This window comes from Chiloscyllium punctatum, chromosome 10 (assembly GCF_047496795.1).
Source record: "Chiloscyllium punctatum isolate Juve2018m chromosome 10, sChiPun1.3, whole genome shotgun sequence".
Lineage (NCBI taxonomy): Eukaryota > Metazoa > Chordata > Chondrichthyes > Orectolobiformes > Hemiscylliidae > Chiloscyllium > Chiloscyllium punctatum.
The window spans coordinates 17,009,050-17,033,947 of record NC_092748.1 but is presented as its reverse complement, the minus strand read 5'-3'; the positions used below and the strand labels follow the sequence as shown (position 1 = coordinate 17,033,947).

The window sequence follows — 24,898 nt, the reverse complement described above, 5'->3', positions numbered from 1 at the left end:
GTCTCTGTGATCTCCAGAGATGAATTATTCTACCACATCCCTGGCCGGCTTGTCACATTTAACCCTTAAGGCCATTCGACCCTCTGCTGACTGAGTCCTAACTTGCATCAAGTCTCACTTACAGATCCCTCTTGCATCCGCTAACCATCCCAGAACGGAAAAAAAACCAGGAAAACTGGCAAATGGAGTTCCTGTCATGTGGCAGCAGCATCGGTGCAATTCAGGGGCAGGCTGTAGAAGTGGAAGCAAAGACGACCTCACTCCTATCCCCTTTACAATCTCTTGGTCTCTGGACCAATTTACGTCTGGTGTGATTCCAGTCTGTCTGCAGTCCATATGTTCTGAACGTGGCCTCAGAGTGAGACCCTTTGTGCAATGATATATTTGCAACTTACCTGTTTTACAGGGGAGATCAGGGCAGATAATCTCAGGGTCTGAAAGACAAACAGAACACGATGTAAAGGGTCAAGGGTCTTAAAGTAAACTGGAAGAAATAATATCTTATATCTCTGAAGTGGTCATTTGACGGCCCACTTCAGCAAGCCCTGGGAAAATCTGGCTGCATACAAAGTGATGGCACGCTCTCGGACCCCAAATCCTCATGAAGGTCATGCCAGGGACTTCAGGACTGGTGCCATGATGAGCGGGCATCTGGTAATCTGCACTCCCCACCCCACCCTCCATCTCCCCCAATTCCGCCTTGCAGATTCCTGCTGGACTGCAGCTTTAGAAAGGGAGGCCATTGCCTGTGAGTGGGACATACCGGGGCACAGCAGCTCCTCCATCTGATCAATGAACTCCTCGGCCACCAGGTCCGCAAAGAGGTTCATCCTCTGCACCCGGCCGTCCTGTCGGCAGGCAATCGATTTCAGCGTTTCGTCATCCTGTGGCTTGGCAAACATGTCCCCGATGCCAATGGCATTGACAATGACGTCGCCCTTGCACAGGGAGGTGAGCAGCGAGTCATCATCCCTGGGGTCGTGGCGGCCGTCAGTGATAACCACGGCAAAGACCTTGGCCTTGTCGCGCTTGTTGGCCTTAATCAGCGTGTCGTACGCAAACTTGAGGGCGGAGGGGGTCCACGTGCCGCCCGCGATCCACTCCAGCTTCTTCACGGCCTCCTTGAAGGATGACAGCGAGTTGATTTTGGGATCATTCAGTTGCACAGCCTCGAAGGTTCCGTCGTGACTGTACTGGACGACGCCAACACGGGCTCCTGCAGTCCCAGAGTTAAAACAAAAAACACAATCAGCAATAAACAGAGACCGCGCGCACACACAACTAGCGAGGTAGAGCACCAGGCAAGAGGGATATCAGTGCGCTTTCTGCAAGGGCTCATCAAGTTCCTTTTATATATCGGTGCCCATGCTCAAGTCCTTGCTGAACACACCAGCAGGAGGTTATCAATAACAAGAGGTCATGCTTTCAAGGTGAGAGGTGGAAAGTTTAAGGGGGATACACGTGGCACACAGAGGGTTGTGGGCACCTGGAACGCGTTGCCAGCAGAGGGGGTAGAGGCAGGCACGGTAGATTCATTTAAGACGTTTCTAGACAAATGCATGAGTAGGTGGGAGCAGAGGGATACAGATGCTTAGGAAGTGGGCGACAGGTTTAGACAGTGGATTTGGATCGGCTCATGCTTGGAGGGCTGAAGGGCCTGTTCCTGGGCTGTAAATTTTCTTTGTTCTTTAACGACATCGAGAGAGAGAGAGAGAAAGAGAGAGAGACACACACACACACACGGGGTGGGGGGGGGGGGGGGGGGGGGGGGGAGTGCCATCTCACAAAAGGTTTCAGGAGTGATCTCATTGGAGTTTATTACATTGCTGTGTACTAACCAAATGCACAGACATCCCACAGAGTGAATTGTCACGTGTGACTGTTTTGCACAGGTGGGCTCTCGGGAGGAGGGGAGGCAAGGTGTGGGGGAGAGAGGGGGGGGTGGTGATGACCATTTTGCTCGATGATGCTAACACTGCTGGTCAGTGTGAGGTGCACAGAAGAGGTTTTCCAGGAATCAGAGATTTTAAACATGAATCTCGTCAAAACAAACTAACTGTGAGCATCTCCCGGTTAACAACTGCTCGTCTCAGACCCACATTTCACAGGCAACTGTTACCCTCATTACACAGCCTCTAGTGATAGGCCTGATCAGTTCAGATTTCAGAAGAAAATTATCTCTGCTTGAAAAGTTTTAGGAAATACAGCCCAGTCCACTTATGTAAATATTTCCTTTGAGGCATTTACTGAAGAATGTTTCCTACAACGCAGACGTAGGGTCATATAAGAGGGTGACTTTTCCTGGAATCGCTCACCCGTATGAGATTTGGGATCCTTGGCTATTGTGCCCAAGCGGCTGACAGTATTGATGACAAAATTCTTTTCCAGGGTGAAGTTGGTCAGGCCGATACTCTCTGAGCTGTCAATCACAAATACGATATCGAGTGGTCCACACTGCTTCTCACAGTCTGAGAGAAAGGGTGAAGAAAGGGCAAGGAGAAGGGAATGGTAAAGAAATAAGGATTAAATTGTGCTCACCAACACTGAACTTGGTACATCGCATGGGAAAGCCCGTATAACACTTTTATATGCTTGAGGGACGCAGTTAATGCAAATTCCAGACTGGTCCAATTAATTAATCCACTCCACTGACAACTTAATAAGTGGACTGACTGGTGTCCAAAGGAATGTGGGTACGTAGCAATTTATGGATGTAAAATGTTAAGGTCCACCCTGTAGGCCTCCTACTATCATTGGTCAGAAGATACAATAGTATTGGATTCCTCGCCATCAATGGATGATTTTCTGAGGGAGGAAAACCACCAGCGATGGAAACCTCTGACAGAGAGAAATGCGAAGGTACTGGTCCCTCCCAAGCTGCTCTTACCTGTACACGATGACTAACCTCTAGGAGACAAGGAAGGTGATGTGATTATTTCGTTCTCAGCTGACACACTTGTTAGAAGTGTTTGAAAAGGGGTGGACAACCTGTGACTGATTCAGTACTCCAGTACCCGTCTCTACGGTTCACAAAAGGTGATACTTTGACAGGTTGTGTAAGTAGACAGACAACTCAGAGTATTCTCAACTGGCTCCTGGTAAACATCCAGACTGCTCATCTGCGTTGGAGATAGGAAGCTACCTAGTACCCCATGTTAATAAGGTCCACTCAGTCCTACCTCCAACTACCAGATTCCAAACATACAGATGTTTGAGTTTAGATCATTGTGGTACATTCCTGGGAAAAGAATGCACAGAGATTGCTGCCTATTGTTCATGCTTTATTGCTACATTCCTACAAGGCATGGTTCCCTGCTAAGATTTGCAGTTTACCGTCAGCAAGGCTTTCTGAAGGAAGGTCTCTGAATTTCATTGCGTGCTATGCAATTTGACATCATCATCAGGATGAACTTACCACAGCATCCACATGTCTCCCTGACATAAGTCATCACATCACAATCCTGGGGAAACAGAGATCAGAAGGTGTTACTGAGGAGGGAGGCATCAACTCAACCCAACTCCGAGTCCTCACTAGCAAAACAATCAGGTAGTGTAGATAACTCTGAGAATGTAGCGAAGAGGGAGAGAATGTGTTTGTTCGGTATATGAGATCTGGAGACAGTGGGGAGGGATCATTTCTACTGTCTGATGCGGCTAAAGGTGTTGATTCATGAATCGATGAATGGCAGTTGGCTGCATCTCTGGATCTTCCATCAAACTAGCACAGCCCAAATCACACCTGCCATTGGTCCACTCCCTAGGAAGACTGCCTTCCCACAGCCAATCAGAAGGGAAGGTCCTTTGATTCATAGAATCCTTACAGTGTGGAAGCAGACCATTCGGCCCATCGAGTCCACACCAACCCTCCGAAGAGGTTCCACCCAGACCCACCCCCTATCCCTGTAACCCTGTATTCCACGTGGTTAAGCCACCCTGACACTACGGTCAATTTCCCATTGCCAATCCACCTGGCCTGAACATCTTTGGACTGTGGGAAGAAACTGGAGCACCCGGAGGAAACCCACGCAGACACGGGGAGAATGTGCAAACTCCACATACACAGTCGCTGAGGCGGGAATCGGATCCGGGTCCCTGGAGCTGTGAGGCACCAGTGCTACCCACTTGACATCCACTCCCTCCAATACTGACACACCATGGTAGTAGTATGTACCATCTGCAACATGTACCCACAGCAACTCACCAAGGCCCCCCAGCATCTAGAACTGTAAGATGCACACAGGCATCGTAAATAACTATGGGACTCTATCTCCAAGTTACTCAAGAGGAGTGTCAAATTCCTGGAGATTTCTAATCTTGCAGGGTTGCGAAGCCTCTCAATCCTGGCCCTTAAGTTAGACTCAGCTCAGAATGAACACAAAATGGCTGTGCTGACCAGTTAGGGGTCAGTATACACTTAAACAAAACAGCACTGCACCTGACCCCTTCCCTCAAGTGGTTCACCTTCCTGAACTGGCTAATTAATCCTGGGCCCACTCATTCACTCTTCATCCTCAGAGATTAGCACTGCTGCCTCACAGCATCAGGGTCCCAGGTTCAATTCCAGCCTTGGGTAACTGTGTGGAGTTTGCACGTTCTCCCCGTGTCTGTGTAGGTTTCCTCCGGGTGCTCCGGTTTCCTCCCACAGCCCAAAGATATGCAGGTCAGGTGAATTGGCCATGCTAAATTGCCCGTAGTGAAAGGTGCATTAGTCAGAGGGAAATGGGTCTGGGTGGGTTACTCTACAGAGGGTCGGCATGGACTGGCTGGGCCGAAAGGCCTGTTTCCACACTGTAGGGAACCTAATCTAATCTAATCCTCACTCTCTGGGTAAGCTCTTCTAGGAGAAAGTGAGGACTGCAGATGCTGGAGATCAGAGCTGAAAATGTGTTGCTGGAAAAGCGCAGCAGGTCAGGCAGCATCCAAGGAGCAGAAGAATCGATGTTTCGGGTATGAGGCCTTCTTCAGGATCTCCAGCATCTGCAGTCCTCACTTTCTCCTCGAAGATTTTAACCTACTGCGAATCCTCTTACAAGGATGCCTTCCTTGAAGAAGCTCTCTTCCACTCTCTGGGCAAACTGCCTGCTATTCTGAAGTTCCCCTATGTGATCCTATGGGGGCGCTGTGTCCCCTTCCAGCACCAGGTATACCAGGGCCTTATTATTCAGATACAGCGCAGGATGGTCAGCCCTCCAGAACAGTTCTGAGGTCTGCACCAACTAATGTTCAATCTCGTTCCTACTGCTCTGGACAAACAAAATCCCAGGAAAAATGTCATAGGGCCAAATAAAAAAAAGGTGCTTTTTATTCACTTGTGTGGACCTTTGTATTCATAGCCAGAAACATTTGATGTTGGGAGGGATAACGTTGGAGGGATAATGTCTCGACTATCAGGAATTATCCAGTCAGACAAAGAGGCAGATGGTTACGGTCTGTGTGGGAGGGTGGGACTCTCCAAAGACGGACATGTGGCTGACCAATGGTGAGAGGGTGAGGGTGGGTCACGGGAGGCAGGGGACGTGGCATCAAATGCTCTTGGAATACGGATGCGCAGAGCGAGTGATCCTAATGCAGGGAGAGCTCCCTGAACCCTGCCCGCCTTAGGCCAGGAAACACGTTCAACAGGGGATACTTACAGTGAGGCCAGGGTCGCCTGGAGGGCCAGGATCACCCTGAAACCAAACAAGAGAAAAAAACACATTTAGTTCAAAATAAAGAGAGACATTCCGTGTCGGATAGAGTGCCTCTTCATCTACTAGCTTGACTAGTTTAACTGGCTTTGAAAAATGCCCTCCTCTCCCAACCCAAACATCCCGCTACTCACAATGGTGTGGAGCTTTGAGGCTCTTTGGGGTAAGCAAACTTGTCCAATGAGGTTAAAAAGCACACAACACCAGGTTATAGCCCAACAGGTTTAATTGGAAGCACTAGCTTTCAGAGCACTGCTCCTTTGTCAGGTTGCTGTTGAGCATAACTACCTGATGAAGGAGCAGTGCTCTGAAAGCTAGTGCTTCCAATTAAATCTGTTGGACTATAACCTGGTGTTGCGATTTTTAACTTTCTACACCCCAGTCCAACACTGGCACCTCCAAATCTTGTCCAATGAGGTCACTCGATTAAATCCATATTGGATTTGATAGGTGAGACATTGTCTATTTTCCTACATGCTTCGGGGAGGGTAGAAATCCAAAAACCCTGACTTGGCCGAAGTGGAGAAAAGGCCCAAAGTGTAGGATCCGGGCCAATGGGCTGCTTTACTGGATAAAAGCTCCAATGAGCTTTGCTGACTGTGTTCGCGGTTGAATGTTAAGAGTTTAAATACATTATCTCTATCCAGTAAGAATAGCATCTTTCAGGATCCAGGCCTGAAGATTCCTATTGGATCTACCTCGATGCGAGATCAGAAATTCTGGTCTCTCTCTTTCTCGCTAGGTTCCAGGGACTCCTGAAATGACCACAATGAGGCTTTATCCAGCTGTTACAAAAGCCCTTGACATATTAGGTGTCAAATGAAATTTGCTCACAAATGTGTCACAATAGTCATTCTCCAAATGCCACCTCCCAATTTATGGGAATGTTTTAGTTCCCATTATCCATTGGTGGTGAGGAATGTAGTCCTGATTTTCTCACCTTCCCAGCATGCAAATGAAAGTCCTCTGCTGGAAGTGAGGACCATAGACAGACCCTTAGGTATCTCGAAGTTCAGGTTTTGTTTCCATATATGGTGGTGGGAGTACGACTGTAATCCCTACCATTCCAGTGATGATTTGCACTCGCTGACTGCTTCACATTAGTATGGCAGTCTCAGCAACTGTTTCCTGCAAATATTCTGAGTAGAATGGTGACATTTTTCTAGGCCGTGACTAAACAATATTGTCACTTAAAAGCACCCTAAGAGCACGGATCCAGGATCTTCAACACAAGCTACCTCTCCCGATGGGATACTGAAGACTTTTAAGAAGCTGCTTGGAAGTTACAGGATCAGAAAAGACCCAGCACGTGGAAAGCAAGGGGAATCAAATGAGGCCTTGGTTCATTTGGATTACTGTGAGCCTTTGGTTTGATAGTAGCAAGGCCACTTCTGAGTCAAGAGGTTGTAGGATTCATTCTGGCAGCTTAGAATATAGTCTCCATGAGCGTTGGATCAATCCCATTGCAGTTTAGAGTTCTTCGCCTTAAGCTGTGCTGCAGACAGTTTGTGGCATCGAACATCAGTGCTGCAGTACAAGATCCAAACTGGAGAACCTTTCAGTCCTTGGTGAGGTGTCAAACAAGTGGCACTTACCTCCCTACCGGGCCCTCCTGGGTTCCCTCGGTTTCCTGGCTCACCCATTGGTCCCGGGTCACCCTAGAGGGAAAGGAGTAGCACAGTGTGATGCATTCATCATGTAACTCGATGTTAGTTGCTTCAACGTTTAAAGACTTAATGTCAAAAGGCTGATGGATTGGTCAAGAACTGGCAAGGTATGGTCAAAGAGGAATGCGAAACTCATTAAACTGGAGTGGAGAAGGGATTTTCTTGTAACATCAGTTGATTCAGTAAGAGAGGAGGAAACCTGGAGAATACTTACTGGTTCACCAGGGTTCCCCTTAGGACCCGCGTCTCCTTTATGTCCCATTTCTCCTTTGATACCCTGTAGAGAGAAGGTCAGTCTCAGCATTGGGCTAATTGCAATTTGCTCTGCATTGAACAAGTATTCTTCAAACCTGCCTGCCATGCACGAGACTCCAGTCACCCTCACCCCAGCAAAACTATCCCGTCAATCTGCTGCTTAACACCTCAATGCTGTTTGGTGTACTACACCAGCAATTACACTTTGGTTGCACAGACTCGTCCTCGTTCACACCAGGACTAAGGGATAATCTATTTGAGGCAATTTAAGATGATTTAAAAAAAATCAATCCCTCTGCCCCCAGCGCCTCTGGGGAGGGGATGATCCAAGAGGATGTGCCTTAAAGTGAGAGCGAGGCCATTCTGCGGTGAAGCTGGGAAATCTGTTTTCCGTGTTATAATGGGTGTTAAAATGCTGCGATGCTAATCTGGGTGCAGCAAGTCAGAAGCACTTGTCTCAGCAAGAGATGAACTCTGCCTTTTCAATTACAATGAATTTACACTGAACCTTCCATTTCACAGGTTATAATAACTCCTCCAAAGCAATAGCAACTGGAATGGTTGTCATAACTACAGCCACCTCCTTTGGCTTGTCACCTTTGACAATGATCTGCACAACCCACTACACCTCTACATTAACTCACCACACGCTGTGTTCCAAACCAACAGAGGCCTCACTCACCAGATATCCAGGTGGTCCTCTTACTCCCTCGTCACCCTGAAAAGCAAAGAGACACACAGCAATGAGCTGCTGCAGATCACTGAGTGAAAGAAAATATCAGAATGAAGGCCGTCAGTTAAGAAGTAAGTTTGGTTATGAGTCAGTCAAGATGCTCGATCTGTGCAAACACTGATGCAGCCGGTTATTCATGAATAAGGAAGTTACACGCACACACTCACACTCTCTCTCCCACACACAGACACACACACAAGTCTATGGGGTGAATTTGCATTTGCAGAATTGTAATCGCAGATACATTCTATTTTTGTTCAAAAAGTGCTCAATCTGCAGGCAGTAAATCCATGTAATATTTTATAAATTCCTACTTTGGAAATAGAACCAGTCTGACTCAAGACTGGGATACAGACAGTCTCTAACCTCACACCTTTAATACATTGTCTAAGCTGAGCTGTCACCTTTTTTTCATAAAACCGTAAGTTATCTTGAGAATGTGACTTAAAACAAGTTCTGGGATTTATATATTAATGAACCGAAATCTGCAACCCACTCTTAAAGATGAAAGACTTAAAAGCAATCTAGGTTTGTTCAACATATCATTTTAATTGCCTGACACTGAGATCTTTTGCTGTAAATTCTGTGTCTTATGGTCCTGCTCCACAGCTACCTGATGAAGGGACAGCGCTGTGAAAGCTGGTGCTTCCAAATAAACCTGTTGGACTATAACCTGGTGTGATTTTTAACTTTGTTGACCCCAGTCTAACTCTGGCTCCTTCACATCATGAATACAGATGCAATTGATTTGGTAGGCGATGAGCGGGTTGAGTTATGGATTGGTGACCACCTTATAAAAAAAGCCGTGCTCAGGACGCTAAAGCGATGGAACACAGAGGAAGAATGGTTTCGATCCAAATCAAACGCTCACCATCCCTGATGTCAAGTTGGTGGACTTTTTTTGTTGTGTGAGATGAATATCAAAGGGGCTCCGACAGCTGGGTTATGATGCTGTGTGATGCACTGGCTGAGGTCACGAAGGATTCGCCTTCTCAACCTTTTCCTCTGACCTGAGGCACGGTGATCCTGAGGTGAAACCATAGCCAGTTGTCTCTCCCCCTCTCTCTCTCCTTAATAAGACAGCAGCCCTATGGGTCTCTGGGACAATGGTAACTTTACTTTCACTTTACAAATATCAAATGGTCAACATAGTCATTTTAACTCTGGGAAAATCTAATACAAAGGAGACATGCTTTTAAAGGTGAGAGTGGGCAGGTTTGAAGGAGATGGGGGGGGCAAGTTTTTTTTTTACAAACAGGAAGTGGTGTGAGTCTGGAATGTGCTGCCAAGGGGCTGGTGGTGGAGGCAGACACGACAGGGGCATTTAAGGGACTTTTACATCAGCACTTGAATATACAAGGACTGGACGGATATGGACGAAGGGGAGGCAGAAGCGATTAGTTTAATTTAGTGTCATGTTCGTCACAATATCGTAGACCAAAGAGCCCGTTCCTATGTGGCACTGTTCTATGTTCTACGGTTGCACAAGTTCCAATTTCAGGGGAAGTGATAAACCTGGTGATACAGACTACTTCCATTCCAATCAGTGAAAATGACCATTACGAATATCACAGAGCAGCTCTTTCGCATTCAGTGGAATGCAGGTCGTTCTTGCAGCTGCTATTTAGCACCAAATGGCTGTTTGTGTGCTCCAGGAACAATTGATGGGATAATCAGAAAAAACAAGACTTCCAAATATTGTGCCAACGTTAAACGGTGCAGGTCAAAACAGGCTCTGCTTCAAGACCCAGCCCATACTGAGCTCACTGATATTACTCAGGGTTTCCTGCCTTGGAAAATATATGCGGTATAGGAGTAAGTCAGATAGCTCTTCCTACGAGACAACAGGGGAAACGATGGGCTGAATGGCTTCCTGTGATAACAAGGGACGGGCCACGAGGAAGCTCTGCTGTCCTTTTGCAGACTTTGTCACAACAGGGGCATTGATCTATTTGCAATGAAATGATGAAAAGTGTTCACCCTTGGGATGAATGCGACTGGTGTTCCTACAGCTCACCTCCCAATCTTTCAACGTTTACCAAAGGTGATGTTAAAATGCCCTTTGGTTTACACCACCACCCAGTCCGTTTGTGGACACATTTTGTTTGAAGAGCTTTTTACATTTTGTCAGCGGGCTTTGGGTTCGGAATTGATTATGCTCCGTACCTGGAGCGTTCCAGGCCTCAGGCTGAATAAGTAGCCTGCGAACATGCTGAAAATCTCATCCATAAAGTCATAAGACAGGTTTGAGATGCAAGTAAAACAAGGCAGATCGTGTACCTGTTCTCCTCTGGGTCCAGGGAAGCTGAATCCTTGCCTTCCTTTATCACCCTGAAAGTCAGTTCAAGAAAGGAGTCACATCGACAGCAAAGCCCTAACATTCAAAAGAGTTGTTTTTATAAAACAACCTCATACAAGTGAGATATTTTTTAAGTATTGACCCACCAAGAAAACATGGAGTACCAGAGATCTAATTGTAAAGGGTGCACTGGAAACCAGCAGCACAAATCTCAGGTTTAAAATGTTAACTAATGTGAATGTTGAGGTTGAAGGATCTAGGAGCTATCTTCCAGTTCAGTTGTAGTACTGACCGTCAAAGATCAGGCCCACTCACCACCCCCTCCCCCTGGTAAGTCTTTCCTCCCTTTTCTGCTTGATCATCTTTCTCCTATATCAGTTCCACTGCCTAATATCAACCCTCCCCTTCAGCAATTTCTTCTCCTCTTCCGATCACTCTCTTAATTTGATTACCTTGTCTCTCCATATTATCTTTTTCCTCTGCCTTCCCATCTCTCCTGAAGTATCTTGGCAGCATCGCGTCTTGATCGTTCTTTCCAGTCCCATCCTCAGCACCCCCCCCCCCCACCCCGCTCCGGGACCCACCTGTCCCTCAAATTGAAGTGCTCTTCATGTGTGAAATTGCCAGTCTCCTGTAGATGAGACCTGAGCCCAAATCGGTGGGCATTGGTACCAACTGCCACACAGATGCCAGGCAATGATCATCTCCAACCACAAAGAATGGAACCATCGGCCCTGGACATTCAGTGGCATCACCACCGCTGAATCCCTCACTGTCACCAACCTGGATGTCATAACTGACCAGAAACTCAACTGAACTCATCACATTGACCTGCTCGTGTAGCCACTGATTCTGAGGCTAGGAATACTATAGTGAGTAACACACCTCCTGACTCCCCAAAGCCTGTTCATCATCTAGAAGGCACACAGTAGGAGTGAGATGGAATACTTCATCACTTTTAACTGCCCTCTGGGCAATTAGGAATGGACAATAAATGCTGGGCCTGGCCAGTGACACTCACGTACCACAAGCGAATAATAAAAAGTGAGTTATCATTCTTCTCTCAATTACACACCCAGGTGGTACATAAAACTAAGTGGCTGATAGGCCGGAATAAATCCAAACTATAGGAATGTCCGAAAGAATTACTTATGCATTAAAGACCTTGAGGAGTTCTATACTTTCCCCGTTGTGCTTTGGCCAAATAAATTGTTACAAAAAAATAAAGTATTCCAATATAATTTTCACAATACCATAAAATCATCTATTATTACCTCATCTTACTTTCAGGGAACCCTATACAGTATTACAATCTCGCTTTCTTTCTTTCAGTTGTGTACGTCCACTTAACAATCCCGCTTGCCTACCTTAGGACCCGATGGTCCTGTCTCTCCCCTTGGTCCAATCTCACCAGGATCTCCTCGCGTTCCCTGAGCAAAACGAAAAGCAGGTTTTAAATGGGTTGCAGATTCCCTGAACCGTGTCAGACACAGCTCACGTAACCGAGGCACGCCCATCTGTCATTGGCTGGATGAGTTACCTCATTAACGGGGGCAAAACGGCAGCCCAGATGAGCTGGACCTCGTATGCACATGGAAGACAGGCTGGGAAGATTCATCTTTGTTGGCACTGGCAAGCAGAGACAGTGAAGGCAAGGGCACTAAACAATGGGCTGAATGGCCTTCTTCTCCACTGTAACAATTCGGTGGTGCAGATACCTTCTCTGTCTCACCTTCAGAAAGTATTACTTGCTACCTTGCTGGTGGCATCCTTTTTCAATTCAGCCTGTGTTGAGATAATCCTGATAAGCAACAGTTCCAAACAGCCTGCCTTACTATAGCAGCGAACAGTGAGTCTGCATATGGTGTATAGTGGGTGAGTGGGCTTTGGAAGGGCTTTGAGCTCAGAGGGTATGGGGAGATCATACAGCAGCATGGACGTGATCTGGAGAGGGCACACAATGCAAATGGGTGAGAGGGTTCAAAATGTCTCAATACAACTGGGATGTAGTCCTCGAACACTTAGTAGCCAAGCAGCTGTCCAGGTTCGGCGTCTTTTGAGTCATGAAGTAAATGCACTCGATTGTCACTCAATGGGCGACACGGTGGCTCAGTGGTTAGCACTGCTGCCTCACAGCGCCAGGGTCCCAGGTTTAATTCCACCCTCGGGCGACTGTCTGTGCGGAGTTTGCACATTCTCCCCGTGTCTGCGTGGGTTTCCTCCAGGTGCTCCGGTTTCCTCCCATGTTCTAAAGTTGTGCGGGTCAGGTGAATTGGCCATGTTAAATTGTCCATAGTGTTAGGTGCCTTAGTCAGAGGGAAATGGGTCTGGGTGGGTTACTCTTTGGTGGACTTGTTGGGCCGAAGGGCCTGTTTCCACACTGTAGGGAATCTCAACATCTCAACTGCTTCCACCGCCCAGCTCTATAGCAGAAATCCAGTCTGCACAGTTACAGAACGGTGTAGTACTGACAAAGATATACTCCATGTTTATTCCTCTTCAGAACTAATATATATCCCCGAGCGACCTCACTGATGGTCTCGGTGAACCTCAGTTCCCTGAAGACATGTATTATACATGTACAGCAATGCGACACACTGTGACATCAAAGCTCCCAAAGCTGACTTGCACTGATTAAAAAAAGTCTGCTGACTACAGAGAGAAAGACACCCAATGTCAGGCTGACTGCTCGCTTTGTGCACCAATAATGAGATACACTATAGTGGCCAGCATTGCTGGATCATCCCGGAACCGTGTTGCAAATAATGCAGGAGGAAAAGGTCGGCACCATCGTAAAAATGCATGATGCTCTCCTCAAAAGTCTTCTTGTTTTTGAGCTGTAGGAGTATTGGGAACTGTGTAAAGAGCAGCATGAGGGAGTGTGGAGGAGGAGAAGTGAGAGGTCCAGTTGGAGGTCAACCAGAGTTGGCAACCTCAGGTTGGGCCACACTGCACTCATTGGTGAGAAAGAAACGGCAACTTACATTCGAGCCTGCCACTCCAGGTGACCCTGGGGATCCTCTTGGTCCAGGAAGCCCAATGTCTCCCTGCAAACAAAATGAAGATGTCTGTGAGTGAAGAGGAAACAGGAGTTTTCCTTGATATCTCCAGCACAGAAGCCAGTGGAATGACCAGTGTTGGCCAAACAGAGGGGAAAGCTTCTGTCCGCTTCAGGCCAAGATGACCACGACAGATCTTCCCCTTGGCGTGGCAACAAAAAATATTTTGCACCAAGTTCCAACAAAAGCCCTCCATGCGGCATTAAGATCAGGAGTGGCTCCCATTCAATGTAACAGGATGCTGCCATTCAGCCCCTCAAACTTGATATGCCATTCAATTAGATCCCTGCTGATTCTAGTAATCTACCTCGGGCTTATTTCCCTTGACTACGAAGAAAACTCGAGCCTTCGGAGTTTTTAATTGACACCACCTCCCTTCCTCCTGCACCCAAACCCCTTTTCCAGCCTCTGTCACTTCTGAGAAAGGAGGGTTCCAGATTCCCGGGAACCTTTGTGGGAACAATTGCCTCCTAAATCTACACAGATTCCTTCCGACATTCCTTCGAGGGAACCCAAGCCTAGTCCACAAAGCCTTTCACGTAACCCTTTCAATCCCGGCCTTTTTCTGGTGAATCTGCTTTCTGTCCTCTGTAAGTCCAGTAGCCCTTCCCCTTCAAGGCCATTCGACCCTCCTTAAGGGATACTACGCAGAACTGAACAGCACATTCAGATGGGCTCCAAGCAGAGCTCTGTACAACTAAACTTCTATTTCAGTCACCCACCTGAGGTAATAGTGAACGCTCCAGTAACTTTATCAATCATTTTTTGGGTGCGCCCCATTTAGTGATTCTGCACTTTGACCATGTAAATCTCCCTGCTCATTCACATTCACAGAAAACATTTGCTGGATCAGTCATTAGTTTTCCATGGCGGCCATTTTCTGATATTACAAGATGAGCCATTACCTTTTCACCTTTGAGTCCAGCTTCACCTGGCAATCCTCGTACCCCTTCATTTCCAGCGTCACCCTGTACGTGGATGAAGAATGTGGTTAGTAAGTTGAAAGGCACCGTTATTTCAGCTTTCAGCACGGCTTGCCACAACTGCAGCTTTACAGTCACGCAATGGCGACACCCAAATTAAATGTCTGCAAGAGCAAAGTGACCCTGTTCAATGTCTTTTCCTGTGGCAAGACTGGCAAAACGGGTTGGCATCAACTCCAAGTCTTGCCCGACAACTTCAGAGTTGCCAACTCAGAGTGGGTATATTCTTGGAGGTCTAATGGTATGAACTCCTGCTTTTAGCTGCCACTCCAGATCCTCTGTCGAAGAGCTTTTTGCCTTATGATTGTGTAACAAGTAGGAACGATTGAAGAAGTTGCAGAGATAGACAACATGTGGCCTGATGAACGTGTCCTAGCCATATTTTTTTATAGGAAAAAACATATCTTGGACATGGCTAGGACAAGGTCATCAGGTTGTACGGTGAACCTGGAGAGGTGGGAACCCCCCAATAACTTCATCCAATGGGCTACAAACGCCACTTTGAAAGGGGCAATGCCACCAGCTGGCAAGTACAACATTTAGCACCAGATACCAACAATCCTGGCACAGTGCAGCTGAGTAAATGGCTGACTTTGCCAATGGAGGTTTCCAGATTGCTGGGACAACTCCTGCCACACCTCTACCCTTCTCCTTCAGCTTTCTCTCCCTCCCACATTTCGCTGGCGTGATCAATGAGAAAGCGCTGGGGAAATGAAACAAAATGTGTCCTCACCTTCTCTCCCACGTCTCCTTTTGGCCCAGGACTGCCTTTAGATCCCAGATCACCTCTGCGACCCTAATGTTCAGAATGAAGGGAAAATGAAGGGAAAAACAAGTTGAGAACTTCCCATTGCATGGGCATTGAGACGTTAGCAGCACAGCCTAACAAGAAGCTTGCAAATACTGTTTAATCCTTTTAATTCTAATGTGCAATGGGTTTATACAGGTCACAATTTTAACTCAAAGTGTTTTGGGTGAGTTAAATTTGGGTATAGATATACTTATATGTATATGTTTATTGCTATATACAGTGATGCACACACAACTGCATGCCTCCAAAGTGCACATTCTTTATCAATTAACTACATAAACATGACAAAATAATTAAAGATTACCACATCGCCTTTGGGTCCAGGAATGCCTTTGTTCCCCTGTGAAGTCAAACAAACAACGCAACGTCAGTCAGTAAGAAGTCAACCTTCGCCGGCTGCCTCCGATGCGTTTTATCCCCGTTGTATTCCCGGCTTGATCACAGCACATTTCCTTCCACACTGGGGCGAACAGACTGCAGACTGGCACCTCCATGGCTCTCACCCTCGCCCGTCCACAGTCATCACATCCCTTCTTCAACCAGGTTCAGCCAAAGCGCCAGGAGCAGGATCTCACCTTCCGCCTGATCACTGCATGGGCCTCTGGTCTGAATGTGTGGGATCACTGCCAGAGCAAGGGGTAGAGCGGCATTCCATGCTCCCTACAGCCACAATTGCCAGTTCCTTCCCAAATCCCACAATCGAGGCCAGTAATCTGTAGGGAACTGAGTCTGCTGCACCTATGGTAGGTACATGACCAGTCTGCAGGTTAAAAGGAGGGACTCTTTCACCCCACCGTCAGCTCCCAGACTAAAGGAAAAAGCCACTGGCTCCAATGGCATGCATAGCTCTGGTCCACACGAGGTTAGACGCTGGCTGAAGCTAATTGTCTTAAATCTCATAAAAGGCTTCTTTCTCTCTTTATGGAGAGAGCCACATCGATTCTTAGCTGGTCCCAGATCCACAGAGGGCCCACTGAACAATGTAACAGGAGGAGTTGCTGGAGCAGTTCAGGAGATCTCCTATGCGCCCACCCAGTTGATGCAATGGGCACAGGCAAAACGTGCAACCAAGGCAAAAATGGCTGGAAGGAGAGAGGGCTGGATTTCCTGATTTCTCTAGGTTGGCCCACCGGCTGGAGGTACGTTTCGTCAGCATCCTCACCTGAACTGGAATTCTGGAATAAATAGGGTAACTCCCCCTCCCCCCCAACCCCCCCCACCCCCCCGCACCCCCCCCCCCCCCCCCACCCCCACCCCCAGTCATACATGAGCAATTTGTTACTGAGAAGGACAATCAGGTTATAATTACAATTAACAGGCAGCAGATTCAAAAGCACTCAATCAAAGTCAGGATTGGTGGCTGTAATGGTTAAAAAGAAACACATTGTGAATGAATCACCTAAGGTTTCCTTCAAATTAACATTACTATTGTTACATCTGCTCATTCTAAAGTCTTAATAGCTGGTGTGGAAACAATGGGCTGGAAGCATGCCACAAAAAGTAAGTGCTTACAGTCAGGGCCTCTTTATCAACAGATTCAGAATGTTAACTTGATGTAATATGAGAAGAATAAATATTTAAACGCCAGAGGAAAAAGAAGCCAAGGAATATCTTTTTTTTTAAAAATGGACAGAAAAACAAGAAAGCAAGAATGAAGTACAAAAAGAGTGGAGATGGAATAAGATACACAGGAACAGAAAACAGGGCCAGGAGTAGGCCATTCGGCCTGTCGAGTTGGCTCCCCTTACCAATATGATCATAGCTGATCATCCTCCCTGTTACTCCTTTCTCCCCACACAACTTTGACTCCTTTATCCCTCAATTCTTTCTTGAAGACATTCAATTTTTGGCCTTGGTAGCACTAAAAGGGTGAAGAGCATGGAGTTCAAGAGATATAAACAAGGGAGAGAGAGAGAGAGAGAGAGAGAGAGAGAGAGAGAGAGAGAGAGAGAGAGAGAGAGAGAGATTGAAGATAAAGAAAAGCAAAGAGTGAACAAGTGATTCGCTCTAACCACAAAAGGAAAATATCAAAACGAGAATGTATCAGTACAGGAAAGGGGAGGCAGGAAGACAGAAACAGCAGACAGAGGAAGGGAGGATGAAAGAAGAGGAAGGAATGGAAGAAAAAAATGAAAGCAGAAAGACTAGACAGTGAAAGGTTCAGAGAAGACAAAGGTAAGTGACCAGAGCTATACTCAGTTTCTAAGAAAATTTGGGAGAAATGGACACCACACAGTAAAAGACCGTGAGAGAGCCAGGATCAGTCTGAGAGATTATATACAGAATTCCTAGACTGTGGAAGCAGGCCATTCAGCCCATGAAGTCTATACCGAGCCTCCAAAGAGCTTCGCGCCCACACTCACCCCTGTAACCCCACATATGAGAATGAAGTAATCACCAATGCTCTAACGGTCTTCATCATGACAAAGGGTAACACTACCTCTTACCCACTTAGACTACAACAAACCCAGGCACTAAGATTCAACCACTCGCATTAAAAAGCAGTGGATAACCCAGACCCTACCACCTTGCTTTTGGTTCAAAATGTTCAAAGTTACCTTTGCACCTTTCTGACCCATTAGTCCTGGACGCCCAGGAGGTCCCAGTTGCCCCTAAGAGAAAACAAAAAGCATTAAATAAAGGCATCTGAAGATAAAATCTATTATTGCACATGTCTTCTGTATCAATCCGGATTCTGGCAGAAAGATGATGGGACCTGGTGCTTGGCCTGTTTTTGGTCACCTCCTATCTCATTCCCCACCATGTTTTAACCCTCCCCCTCATTTCCTTAGCGTGGTCAGGATTGGGAACCTTATTCAGGCTGGGAGTTGAACTATTTAAGCCAGGTTCAACCAAACATATTGCTCTCTATTCCTTTATTTATGAAGAGCAGCAAAAGTTCAAGTTGCTGTGATACGACTGTGTGTGTGTGCGCGCGTGTGTGTGTGTGTGTGTGTGTGTGTGTGTGTAAAACGTGAGGTAAGCATCAGCAATGATGAGATACAATCCACAGGGACAGCACACTACCTCAATATAGTTCAGGGATGGGTCTTACACAATATTGAGAGTAAGAAGGACATTCTAGGGTGGAGGGGAGGCACGTTTACAGCTTTTGTTTACCTCAACATACCAGCCCTCATCATCCAGCAGTTCAGAATCCTCGGCACCAGGCACGAAAGAAAGGTGGGCCTGCAGAATCTGACACTCCCATTGGCCATTGATGGCAGCTCTTCAGAACAACAGACTCACGTCGTCTGTCAACTGGGATTGTGCACGTGCCCAACTGAATGTGGGCAACAGACCACTCAGATTGACAGAGTACTTAGCCAATCAGCTCAGGCTCCTTGATAGGAGCAGGCCCTGGTTTATTAGCACTGTAATCCCCCATCCTTTATTTATTCACAATGCCACAACATCCCACTGGGGTTATACAAGAATGCACAATCCTACCCCGTTAGGTTCACTCTCTCACATAGGCAGCAAAGCTTAAAGTGGCCCCTGCTATTGAGCAATTTTGTCATTCGCTGAGTGGTTGCCAACTTAGTCAAAAGTATGTGTAGCACAGAAGAAGGCCCTTCTGCACTAGTCAAAACCAACCACTTAACTATTCTCATCCTGGTTCTCAGCACTTGGCCCACAGTTTTGCATGCGTTGGCATCTCAAGTGCCTAACTAGATACTTGCTAATATTTTCTGCCTCTACCATCCTTAGAAGCAGAGAGTTCCAGATTCTCACCAGCCTCTGGGTGAAAATGTTTTTCCTCACATCTCTAAACCTCTGCCCCTTATCTTAAATCTATACCCCCGGTTACTGATGCTTCCATCCGGGGGAAACTTCCTTTCTCTCTATCCTGTCCTACCCTAACAGATACTTGGCTAAACATATTATGCAAAGAAATAAAGAAATTTTGTAACGCCCAGATACTTCATACAGAGGAGCCATTTGGCCCTTTGATTAAGCCATAGTCTGGTATCCCACTCTGAGCACTGCGAGAGCAAGGTAGCTCACAGGTTATAGTGTTTAGCAGCTCCCAGTGACTCCATAGGGCAACATGAAAACCAGTGAGAGCGGCATGTAAAACATGAAGAACACTAAGAAACATTCTCAGCTTCTGATATAGCAGGACATCTTCACTCAGCATTAGGTCAATAGGAGCTGTATATAACACTCTGAATTATTGAACTTATTTGCTGTGTACACACAAAGACACATACACACACACAGACATGCACAGACACACAAAATGTCTTCTGAAGTCTGCCTCAGGAAAGTACTTTGAAAGCTGAACACTTCCATTTCATATGATCATTAAATTAACACTGAAGAAGGGACAGTTTTACAACTTTAGCCCAGTCTGGTGGGTACTTATTTGTAGTTCCTCTCTACCCTGACCAGCCATATTGACAGAAGACTTGATTACCAACACAGGCTTCTGCCAAACCTTCACCAGTTGGTGCCGGTCAAGCCCAGAATATCTGAATGAGCTGTTGAATTCCTCAACCCTTGCTTCGCACCACCCCCCCACATCCCCAAGTACCTCTGTCCCAAGTCAAATCTCTGGACTGCACGGGTACCAGTTCTCTAAGTTCCATACCACTGATTGAGGAACATTCCCAGATTGACTACTAACTTGACATTAATTCAGAGGCATTAAGAGCAAGAATGAGATTCCTCAAAGCCAACTCAACACAAGACTAAAACAGAGAACCATTCACGTGGGTGGGACCTGAATCCAGTCCTAAAATTTTACAGGAGGTCAGATCATTCCAGGGACTACTCTTCACGGAGATTCCTATGATGGAAGGTCTACAACTACCTACATGACATCCAACAGGTCTAAATGCCACTCCTTGCCCCAGGCTTTTATTGTTGTCACCTAGCTAACACCTGCAGCTTCCCAGAGAGAAATCTGCCCTCAATAGGTTAAAACAGTAACATGAAACTGCTTTTGATGAAAGGAGCACTTTAATTTATCAGCCTTTGTCTGGCTAGGCACCAGAATGCTTTCCCATCACCTCCTGTATCTGCAGCCAAAAGCATGGAGAAATTCATAGAAACCCCTGCAGATAGTGGCCATTCAGCCCATTGAGTCTGTAACAATCCTTCAACGAACCTCCCACTAAACCCACTCTCCCCATTCCCACAGCTCTCTCTCCCATTCCCGCCCCCCCCCCCCCCCCCCCCCCCCCCCCCCCCACCCCCCAACCTCATTTCCCATGGCTAATCCATCTGTCCTGCAGATCCCTAGACACTATGGGCAACTGAGCATGGACAAATCACCTAAACTGTGCACCTTTGACTGTGGGAGGAAACTGGAGCACCTGGCGGAAACCCACGCAGACGCAGGGAGAACACGCAAACTCCCTCAAAGATGGTCACCTGAGGCTGGCAACAGTGCTAACCACTGTGCTGCCTAATACTTGTACAACATGGCTCTCCACAATAATTGTCCAACAGGTTATGAATTCTACCATACTCACTTTAGGACCTCGGTCTCCTTCATCACCAGGAGGTCCACTTCTTCCTGGGCGCCCAAAGTCTCCCTGAAAGAAAACACACGGCATCATTCAACAGTTGGAGTACCCCTGGGAAGACCCACTGGATCTGCTACTGTGACAGGGCTAGAACATTGGATTGACTCAGCAGATTCTATCAAAGTAGATCCTCAATGAATAAAAGATGCACCAAATTACAATGGGGTTTACTGACAACCGAACTAAGACAGAAACTAGACATTTTGCAAAAACTAACTCCCCTATCATCTCCCTAAAGCCTGTTCACCACCTACAAGGCACAAGTCAGGAATGTGATGGAATGCTTTCAGTTTGCCTGGATGGGTGCAGCTCAAAGAACAGTACCTTCGAAACCCATGGTGTCTACCAGCTCAAAGGGCAAGGGCGGTGTGTGTGTGGGAACACCCCTACCTGCAACTCCCACTCCAAACCATGACATGGAAATATATTGCTGTTCCTTCATTGTCACTGGGTCAAAATCTCAGATTTCCTAATTTTAGTGTGGGTAATGCAGTGCTTCTAAAAGGCAGCTGGCCACCAATTAGATACTCACAAATGTTGGTATAATCAGCAGAGCTCACACTGAATGTGAAAAATACATAGAATTATATAGGATTGATGGTGCAGAAACAGAACGTTGACCCAATCGCTCAAGTTTGTGTTTTTTCTCCCTGCAAGGCTTCTCCCATCCTACTTCATCTCACTATACATCTCCTGTCAGGGGACCCAGTGCTGTATGGAATCTGGTTTTGGAAATAAACTCAGACCAATTTCCAAGCTAAAGGCAGATGAAGGTTCATACCAGCAAGTTCAGTTCCATTTTTGATTGCTCATCAGGATCAAGGAAGTCCTGGTATTTGGACTCTCTCTAGTGGATGAAAAATTAGGTACTTGTTGCATGTTCTGGGGACTTACTGACCCAAGAACTCTTGAAAACAGGTCTTACCTGAAATTGGGTCGAGTTATTTTTCAGGCATATACAGAGACTGCCTCAAACTTAAATGAGAATCCTAAGGTACATTTTAGGTCCCCTTACAGAAACCGGACACCAATGAGATGGCCAGACATGAGGCCTTAAATTTCTGAGACTTATCAGTCACCATCACAGCTTAAGAGGTAGAATTATTACCCGGACTCCAAGGTTGTTGGATTGATACCCCACCTCCCCTCATTGCCTACTTTGGCCCTTAACTTCAAGCACTTAACTTCAGTCTGATGTTAACGAGATGTACAGCCTGACCTTTGACATCTACAAAGAGCAGGGCTGTCCCTGTGAAGCACCAGCTGCTAATGTGAAAGGGTTCAGAGGTCCCAAGTTTAATTTCCAATCAACCTCAAAAGCGGAGATGAAAATTACCTGTGAGGTGCAGGATCTTAGGCCCCCCCCATTAAAAAAAGGTCCAAGCACACAATATCCCAAAGTGTTTCTGTTTTCTAACATCAGCATCAATTTTTCCCTGGTCTCGGGGCACAGCAAGCTGGCATAGAATCCCTACAGTGTAGAAACAGGCCATTTGGCCCAACAAGTCCACACCGATCCTCTGAAGAGTAACCCACCCAGACCCATTCCCCAACCCTATTATTCTACATTTACCCCTGGCTAATGCACCTAAACTACACATCCCTGAACACTGTGGGCAATTTAGCATAGGCAATTCACCTAACCTGCACAGCTTTGGATTATGGGAGGAAATTGGCGCACCCGGAGGAAACGCACGCAGACACGGGGAGAATGTGCAAACTATACACAGACAGTCACCTGAGGTGGGAATTGAACCCGGGTCCTTGGCGCTGTGAGGCAGCAGTGCTAACCACTACCGTGCCACTCAGTTGTGGAGTGGGGGAACACTAGGTTCTGATTTATGGATGAAATGCTACCTTTGCGAGGTACCTGGATTAAGGTTGGATGGTAGATGGAGCTCCAACTTCCCAATATTGTGACCTTAATCACAGGAAAGGAACATCCACTGCCAGAGGGGCACAACCCTCCATGACCCACGCCATCTGACCTCTGACCTTAACAGTAGAGGGACAACCAAAACATTCGCTCTAGCTTCAGCATCCATTGTTGGTCAACCAGGCTCTTCTTTCAGCTTGAACACTCACTGGGTGACGTAATAATTAAAAGAAAATGTTTTTTTTAAAAAGCAGGCACACACACAAACCTTAGGCCCAGGGTCACCAGGAAATCCTCGCTCACCAGCTTCTCCAGGATAGCCAGAGGCTCCCTATGAACAACAGAGTCACAGTTTTGTTATATACAGCACAAGGGAAGATGAACAAGAGAAGCAGCAATTAACCCTTGAAACTCTGGGGGGCTGCAAATACCGTGTATACTCGTGTATAGGTCAATCTCATGTATAAGTCAATCTCATGTATAAGTAAACCCCTTATTTTTAGGCAAAAAACCTTGTATATTCCATATATCTCCTGTATACGTCAACCCTAGTTCTTCACACAGTTACAGGTCAACATTTATGACTCAGTGTGCCTGCCCATTGAGGTCCGCTCCAGCTTTCCAGTCTGCTGGCTGTACTGCTCCTTTCTGGGTCTTCAGGTCCACCAGCTGTCACGCTCCGTTCTAGGTTTTCAGAATTACTGTAATGGTACGACAGTACAGGGCGACTGCCATATCCGCGAGTCCGGGTTCCATGATTTCAGCTTCCTGTGGTTTACCGCAGCCCGAACATATTACAGGGGAAACATTCCAGAACCAGGGAGCAGGGGGCTGCTGGGAAGGTAAATTTCCCATTTAGATGAATGGGTTTGCACCGATCTTCCACGGTAGGTCTTAGAACGTATTCCCTACAGGTACGGGGGCGGGGGACTACTGAACCATTCTACAGTAGCAGGCAGAATAGGGACGGTTGTTTTGTAGACAAATATTCAATAACGGCCATAATTCTTTTTCTTTTTGTTGTTTATTATTATATAGAGAGATCTGGCTCTTGTTTGTCCATTTTTTTGACTCACACCAAGTATGAATTTCCTCCTCTTGAAAAAAAAAACTTGTGTATTAGTTGACCCCCTAATTTCAGCTTGAAAAAAACCATCTTCAAAATTCCATCTATACATGAGTATGTATAGTATACAGTTCTTTGGTAACACCTTGGTCGCCAGTCAGCCAGACAACTTTTTGAAATGAAATCAGGCACGCCCTTCATTAAACATAACTGCTGACCAATTGAGGATATGGGACTCTGAGCTGTTTATGAGTTGTGCCGTTGAAACACCCCCACTTCAATTCCATTCTCCATCCCCTTGGGTAGACTCAACTGATTCGGTGCTTTTGTTGTGTGGTCACCATCCTAATGTAGGAAACGCAGGAGCCAATTTATTAACAACAATTCCCACATCCGGCACGGGAGTGATGATCAGACAACCTATTTCTTAACTGATGTTGCCAAAAGTGTAAAGACTGGCCAGGAAGCCAAGAACTCCACTTCTCCCCTTCAAAGTGGGAATGTTATATTCCCACTTTAGACAGGTGCATCCTCCAGTCAATATCTCATTCGAAAGATAGTATCTTTGCCAGGGCAGCACTGGAGGAGTGTCAGTCTCGATATCTTCACTCGAATGCCACTTGAATACTTGACCGTCTGACTCAGAGCTAGCCACTGAGTGATGGGCGAAAGGCAATAGAGAGCTCGAGATTTCAGTGGTTATCACGGACCTATTAAAAACTCTGATCACCAAAGGGCCAGGCCAGTTTCTGGGAGTCTAGGGTGGAAGAAACTGGGTGAACGCAATTTGTTCCTGAGTTTAATGGGTGGGACCTTGAGCAGCATTTAGAAACAAGGACACTTACTCCTGCTGAACGATTAATGGCATGCAATGAATGCAGCTTTGGCTCCAGTCACTCACAAATCCCCACCAGATCTCCAAAATGCA

At 46.5% G+C, this 24,898-nt stretch overlaps 1 protein-coding gene across 2 annotated transcripts in view; it reads right to left on the bottom strand.

The window, feature by feature from the left end:
• col6a2 (collagen, type VI, alpha 2) overlaps window positions 1–24,898 on the bottom strand; it is a 75,609-nt gene that overhangs the window by 14,420 nt on the left and 36,291 nt on the right. For both annotated transcript variants that reach the window (XM_072578607.1, XM_072578606.1), the window contains exons 12-28: window positions 23,173–23,235; window positions 20,975–21,037; window positions 18,053–18,106; window positions 15,799–15,834; window positions 15,417–15,479; window positions 14,606–14,668; window positions 13,626–13,688; window positions 12,009–12,071; window positions 10,623–10,673; window positions 8,292–8,327; window positions 7,569–7,631; window positions 7,283–7,345; window positions 5,634–5,669; window positions 3,416–3,461; window positions 2,316–2,468; window positions 764–1,216; window positions 396–434 (exon numbers count right to left, since the gene is read on the bottom strand). In XM_072578607.1, coding sequence (XP_072434708.1) covers window positions 396–434; window positions 764–1,216; window positions 2,316–2,468; window positions 3,416–3,461; window positions 5,634–5,669; window positions 7,283–7,345; window positions 7,569–7,631; window positions 8,292–8,327; window positions 10,623–10,673; window positions 12,009–12,071; window positions 13,626–13,688; window positions 14,606–14,668; window positions 15,417–15,479; window positions 15,799–15,834; window positions 18,053–18,106; window positions 20,975–21,037; window positions 23,173–23,235 — 1,408 coding nt within the window. The remainder of the gene's footprint in view (window positions 1–395; window positions 435–763; window positions 1,217–2,315; window positions 2,469–3,415; window positions 3,462–5,633; window positions 5,670–7,282; window positions 7,346–7,568; window positions 7,632–8,291; window positions 8,328–10,622; window positions 10,674–12,008; window positions 12,072–13,625; window positions 13,689–14,605; window positions 14,669–15,416; window positions 15,480–15,798; window positions 15,835–18,052; window positions 18,107–20,974; window positions 21,038–23,172; window positions 23,236–24,898) is intronic.